The following is a 7,103-nucleotide window of genomic DNA, read 5'->3' as shown; positions in this document are numbered from 1 at the left end:
TAGATGTCTTACTCTCTCTTATTTTCTTTTCTTTCGGCTTAGCCGCGTTCTCGTTTATATGGACCTTACGATGAGGATTCGGAGGTACCGATTTTCGATGTCCCAAGAGGGGACATGGAGTAGTGATGGACATAGATATACCTACACAGACCCCTGTGCCTTAGAGCTAGAGATGGTTTGTGATGGCTTTACGATGCGCTTCCCTTCACATCATGCGAACTTGGAGGCTTCTTTCACCTTACCTGCTCAGAGATTAGCACCTAGTGCCCCATCCTTTCAGTCTATGATTCCTGACGGACCCACTGATGTTGGACCATGTACTAGGAGACGGAGTACAAACGATGTGCCTGAACCCCCACTAGGGAAGAGAGCTGCTATACTGACGCTGCTCGATCTTCAGGCAGATGCCGAAGTGGGAAGAAAGTCATAGGGTTCGTCCAGCAACCTGGAAGAGGAGCTGGAAGCCGAAGAGGAAGACTTTGTGGAGTTGGTATGTATAGAGGACTCCATGGAAGTGGGGGACCTCTCTTATGATTCTAAGACGGGGGAGGATGTCAGTGAGTGCCCTAGCACACCCGCTAACCCCGGAGCTAGTCACTAGTGGTCATTTCCATTTCTAGTTGCCCTTGAGGAGGGTATATGTGTAGGGTATTTGGATGTTTTGAATAAACCAGACTATTGTATATATTTTTGGTTTGGACCAGGATGTATTCTGCTTTGCTTTTGTATATATATCCATTCCACAAACTATTGTTGTATTTTCCGCATTTTAGGTTACTTAACATGATGTCTCAAAAAGGAGTCAAATGTAAATGAAGGAGTTTTACATTACAAATATTTTTTTTACCCATTTTGGGCAATAATATTGGAGTAATTTTTGGGGCGTTACATATTGTATAGCTCATGAATATGAAGTCCATATAATTCCACATGTTGTTCCTTAAAGGATAACTTGCTCTCTCTTTGTTCCTATATATTGTGTACTTGTATGTTTTATGATCATACAGGTAATAGGCAAGACTTCTCCCAAGAGAAGGTAGAAGACTAGGTTTCCATTAGTTGGGTAATCTGATATTGGTCTTGATAGAATAGTATTCTAGATGGTTGGTAAAGTGGCTACTTCATGTGTGATATAACCTCTGATACATTGGTAGGATCATCATTTTTATTTTGAGATACTTTAAGTCCTTTATATTTCTATAACTAAAAACTAATTGGCAAATTCATTTCTATAAATCATTATGAATCATAATTATTATATAGTTTTTTTTTTATATAATGCATGTCTTTTATGACTTTTAGTCATGATATTTTGATGGATATTATGACAAGTACTTTTATTATATTGCGATAGAATGACAAAAGTATTGATAATTTAATATCTATACTTAATCAAGATAGAGTATGTGAAAGTGATGAATTTCAAGTAATAAAAGTAATAAAATGAATATACATGATTCTTGAAAATTATTTGTTTTTTTTTTGTTATAATCATTGTAGAAAGTGAAGTTGAATTGTTGAAGGTTTGAAAATTTCTTGCTATATCCTTTTGGTTATTATTTTAGATAGAATATCACAATTATTAAACATATTCATACTTAGTAGGGGAACAAAATTTATAGGGTAATAGTTGTTAACTTATAAAAACCAATTAATTTTTTTCCTTGCTTTTTGTCATTTCATCTTTACTTTTTTTATTATTAAAAGAATCGGGGTGTTATAGAACTTGAGTGAGGTGGTGTCAAGTTTGGAAGCATGGCATAGATTCCTCTCATGACTTTTCAAAATTTAGCAATTGTATAATTTTTCATCTCCCAAAAGAACTTTCCCCATAAAACGGAAGCATCAATTAAATAAACAAATTATACACAAACTTCACATCAACTATCCTTAATTATATATACATCCTTAATTATATATACATTATACAGATTACCTATGTATGAGATATAAGTGTAATTTCTTAAATAAAAAATGATAAGAATATAATTAACTAAATTAATGGTGATTTATGTACGGTTAAAAAAGTGAGTAATGATTTATTAATTTCATTAAAACTAATGAGGTGTTTGTATAATTTACCCTAACTCTAACAAACATTTGCAAGAAAGTTCTTAACCAAATGTTTAGATTTTATAATCATCGAGGTTCAGTTCAATGATATATACTAGTTAACTTAATCCAATCCAAATAACAATGACTATATATATGGTTAATGTATCTCCATATTTATCAGCCTTTTTTAGAAAAACATATGTCACCATCAACAGAAATATTCTATATTCTAATTTTTATCATTCTCTATGTCACAAATGAGAAACGTTCAACTTATTAAAAAGGTTGATAACTTGTTTTTTGTTTATTTAATTAATGAAAGTTAACTTTGTTTCTCATTGTTAGTAAAGAGAGCAATATATATTAGTGTGTATCGAAAATTCCTATTTTATTTACCACATGCGTGGAAACATGCAGTCATTGGCAAAGTTTCAAAGGGTCACAAGCACGCATTCTGCTATATCATATGCTTAGGATTTTTTATGAGGAAAAAAATGTATGCAATGATGTATATGAGTTTTATACATTATTAATTATTATTTATCATTCATATTTGATCATCATTGAGTGAAAATAGATACGTTGTTCATGTTACATGATTCTTTTGGTCCCAGTGATAAATGGCCAAAACTCGAGAATGTTGTGGTTTACTATTGTGTGATCTATCTAAATAATGAGGAATAAGCTTATTTTTTCAGACAGCACTATTAGCTATGTGCATATTATGAGTTTTATTCGAGCTAGATCTTGGACTTGATTTATTTCCAAAATTGTCCCAAATAATTTAGTCTTTGTAAATTGGTAAATTATTTTATCTTCTAAAAAGATCAAACTTTGATATTTCTCTTGTATTGGTTTTGTGTTGCTTTTAATACAATTTGCTTATAAAAGAACATTGAATTTTTCTGAAAAGTAATACAAATGAATGACGATGATAAACTCATTGTGTATAATCTTTATACTAATAGTTGATAAATATTAGTATAAATAATGTGCTAATACTATAACAAAATAAGCCTAAGTATCACTGTCAAATAATAATGTGCTAATACTCTAACAAAATAAGCCTAAAATAAATCAACGTTCCTTTTCTTATGGGTGGGGTAGGATGTTGAAGTTGTGATTTATAACTCTCACTTGCCATCTTTATCCACTCAAGTATAAGTCTCATTTGGCATTAATCACGACGCTAGTTAAAATGCTTGCTTGACCTTCAAATCATGTCAACTCTATTATGAGACAAACACATACGTTGATCTGAACCAAAAATAATAACAATTTGAACATTCCAAACACTGTAGCAGCGGGTCATGAACCATGCCTTTTTGTTTTTGTTTATGTTTCCCCCTCCAGGTGTCTTTGTCCTTATAATATCTATTAGTATATAAGTAATATAACAGTATATATTTGTTCCCATCATGATAAATCTTGAACTATAAATACTCAAGTTCCAATCATAATCTAATCATTGGACTCTTTTCTTTTCTCCAAACAAACTTGCTTCTCTGAGATTATCTCTCTAGAATTGATTGAGGGTACAAGGAAGTAAAAACGAAAACAAAAGAGAAATGGCCGATCAAGAAACTTTGAAAAAATCACCTTCTCAAGAAAAATATGGGAAGGTTCAATCTGCAATAAAAATATTGTTTCTAGTTTTGTTTGTTGGTTGGATTTTCATTTGGATAATGGTGCCCACAAATATTGAGAGGAATAAATGGTTGCCTCAAATCCGAAGAGAGACTAATTCTACATATTATGGAATAGAAGGTCTCTTTTTATTCATTTATGCATTTCACTTTGTGCTTAACCTAGAGTTAATTCCTTTATTTTATATATTCTAATAATTAATATCCCTATGGTCTTCTTATATTACAGGTGCATCATTTCTGATTTATACTTCACCATTCTTACTCATGGCTGTTTTGGGATGTGTCTATCTCCATATAGCCAAAAAATCAAATGATTCCAACATGGAGAGGTACCATTTCTTGTATCCCTTAGACCTATTTTTTGATTACTCAACTTTATTTAATCAGACTTATATATATGCTTTGGTTTTCTGCATCATCAGTTGTAATGTCTCAAAACTTGATGTAGCCATATGCAAGCGTCCAGTACTTGTAAAAGGCCCTCTTGGCATTGTTTCTGGTACAGAGCTAGCGTTCTTGCTAATGTTCATTGCACTCCTTATTTGGTCCTTTGCAAAATTGTTACACAATGGTTTTGTCAAAATCACACCGCAGTTAGCAGCAAAAGATGGCCAAACAATGTAAGAATTTTTATATCAAACTCAGTGTATTAAATTACAACCATATTTTTAAACAATTTTGGTAAACACAACAACAATTTAAAACGTTGATCAAACTCCTAAATCAAAATTTTTAAACTATAGTCAAAGTGCAATTTAGCTCATAGTAATATAATGGTGATGGATGACATTTCTCCCGATCTATTGTAATAATTACAATAATTATATACAATATAACCGAAAACTCGAGAGTTTAAGAGTAATAATCTTGTTATTTTTTGTATTGTGAATTTTGACTTTGGTGTATATGTTTGTCTATTCATGGTTATTTGTTTTGGCAGATGGCAAGAGAAACTAGATAGTGTAGCTCTAAGGATAGGTCTAGTTGGAAACATATGTTTGGCGTTCTTATTTTTTCCAGTAGCACGTGGCTCTTCAGTGTTGCCATTCTTTGGACTCACTTCAGAGGGTAGCATCAAGTACCATATTTGGCTTGGACATATAGTCATGACCCTCTTCACCATTCATGGTCTTTGTTATATTATCTTTTGGGCAGTTACCAATCAAATTTCTCAGGTGAATTAACACTGACATCTCTACTTTTATATATACTTTGGTTCCCATGCTCATGCATAATGCAATACTTTATATGTTTTTCTATTTGCTAAAATATTAATATAAAGTCATTTTTTTAAGAAATAACTTAATTATATTTTATAATAATAATATAAAATCAGTATTATTTTGTAAAACTATATATCATACCTCAATTATGCCTTTGTAAAATTATCAACCCTCATTTACCCTCTCTATATTTAATATATTGTAGATATTTTTTCACATTTTAAAATTAGTCGTGCATTTGCTTAATAGTTTAAAACTTAAATTTTTATATTTAATCAATATTTTTAAAGTTTTAATTAATTACATATAAAACAGTTATAACGTTTATCTCTATATTAGATATTTTTTGCTATTTAAATTTATCCTTTCATTTCCATGTGGCATTTGCGAGTTACTAATATTTTCAATTCAATTGTTACAACTGCCAAATGTGTTATTACTTATTGCCTTGAATTTGGTACAGTTTCTTCTTCTTTACCCATGAATGGGAGAATTAGTAGTGGACACCACCTTTATGATTTGGTCAATGTCAGTTTAGGAAATAGTATAATGGACTACCATCCGAATCTATGGTTCACTGATTAAATAAAATATATAATAATATACATTATATATAGATATTAAAAATAATATTTTATATTTTACTACTTATATTAATCATCTGAATGCATAGCTTAAGTGAAAACTTTTGTTATCGACAAACTTGAAAACATGTTTATATGCGAAATAATTATTTATAGCTAGACTAAAAAATAGGTGAAACAAATCCTAAAATTGTGCTAGTGAGAGGCTTAGAGCTTGAATTTTGAATAAAAATTAGAATTAACTATATCAAGGGCTAGCTAAATGTAATCAATTCTCATCCCTTGTTTTGATCAATTACTTGGGTCCCTTCTACATTTAGATTGTTTCATAAGCTAAAAGTTTGACTCCATAAAATCATATTGGAAATACGATATATGATTCGACAAGTTAGTACAAAGCTCATGCACTCGAAGAAATTTTGTCTATAAGCACCCATAAAATAATAATTTTATCCAAAAATTTAAAGAGACTTAGGTCAAGAACTTTTATATAATATTTACTTGATGAATTAGTAATCTAAACTCATTTTATTTCAACTGATACTATGTAATATTTAATTGATTGACTATTGTTTTCTCCATTCAGATGTTAAAATGGGACAAAGTTGGGATATCAAATTTGGCCGGGGAGATAGCCTTGATTTTTGGTTTGATCATGTGGATTGCAACCATCCCACGGATTAGGCGAAAATTCTTTGAGCTCTTCTTCTACACTCACTATCTCTACATTCTCTTCATAGTTTTCTTCATATTTCATGTTGGTATTACGTATGCTTGCCTTATGCTCCCTAGTTTCTACCTCTTCTTGGTGGATCGTTATATAAGGTTTTTGCAGTCAAGACACCAAGTTCGTCTTGTTTCTGCTCGCGTTTTGCCATGTGAAGCTATTGAACTCAATTTCTCTAAGGATCATGGTAACTAACATCTTCATGTTGCTTCTTCAGAAGTTCTTAAAATTATTTACTTTTAATTTGGAGATGTAGTCTAATGCTTATGCTATGTCTTTGGCAGGGTTAACCTATAATCCAACAAGTGTTATGTTTATAAATATTCCAAGCATATCCAAACTGCAGTGGCATCCATTTACTGTTACTTCTAATAGTAACTTGGAGCCTGAAAAGTTGAGTGTTGTTATTAAAAGTGGAGGAACTTGGACTCAAAATCTTTATAAGATACTTTCAAATGATTCAGCTATAGATCGCCTTAGTGTATCGGTTGAAGGCCCTTATGGACCTGCATCAACTGATTTCCTAAGGTATTCATCTTAAAGTAATGCACAACTTGGAAATATGGAATTATTAACTTTTATTTCATTTAACATAACGTTTTTTGTCTTTTAATCAGGCATGACACTCTTGTCTTGATAAGTGGAGGAAGTGGCATCACCCCCTTTATATCCATCATTAGGGAGTTAATATTTCTTAAAACTATATTCAAATGTAAAACCCCAAAAGTTGTCCTAATTTGTTCATTCAGAACTTATTCAAGTCTATCGATGACAGATTTGATACTTCCAATATCTAGCACCCCTTATGACATTTCCAATTTGGAATTGCAAATTGAGGCCTATATCACAAAAGACAAGGAGCCTC

The 7,103-nt window shown here is 31.3% G+C and overlaps 1 protein-coding gene across 1 annotated transcript in view; it reads left to right on the top strand.

Annotated features, from left to right (window-relative positions):
* LOC109356247 (ferric reduction oxidase 2-like) overlaps positions 3,541-7,103 on the top strand; it is a 10,116-nt gene continuing 6,553 nt past the window's right edge. The window contains exons 1-7 of the mRNA XM_019599577.1: positions 3,541-3,822; positions 3,931-4,033; positions 4,127-4,324; positions 4,645-4,879; positions 6,098-6,425; positions 6,523-6,766; positions 6,856-7,098. Coding sequence (XP_019455122.1) covers positions 3,624-3,822; positions 3,931-4,033; positions 4,127-4,324; positions 4,645-4,879; positions 6,098-6,425; positions 6,523-6,766; positions 6,856-7,098 — 1,550 coding nt within the window. The 5' untranslated portion in view covers positions 3,541-3,623. The remainder of the gene's footprint in view (positions 3,823-3,930; positions 4,034-4,126; positions 4,325-4,644; positions 4,880-6,097; positions 6,426-6,522; positions 6,767-6,855; positions 7,099-7,103) is intronic.

Source organism: Lupinus angustifolius, chromosome LG09, assembly GCF_001865875.1.
Source record: "Lupinus angustifolius cultivar Tanjil chromosome LG09, LupAngTanjil_v1.0, whole genome shotgun sequence".
NCBI classification, from domain to species: domain Eukaryota; kingdom Viridiplantae; phylum Streptophyta; class Magnoliopsida; order Fabales; family Fabaceae; genus Lupinus; species Lupinus angustifolius.
This window is presented reverse-complemented; position numbering and strand designations above follow the sequence as displayed.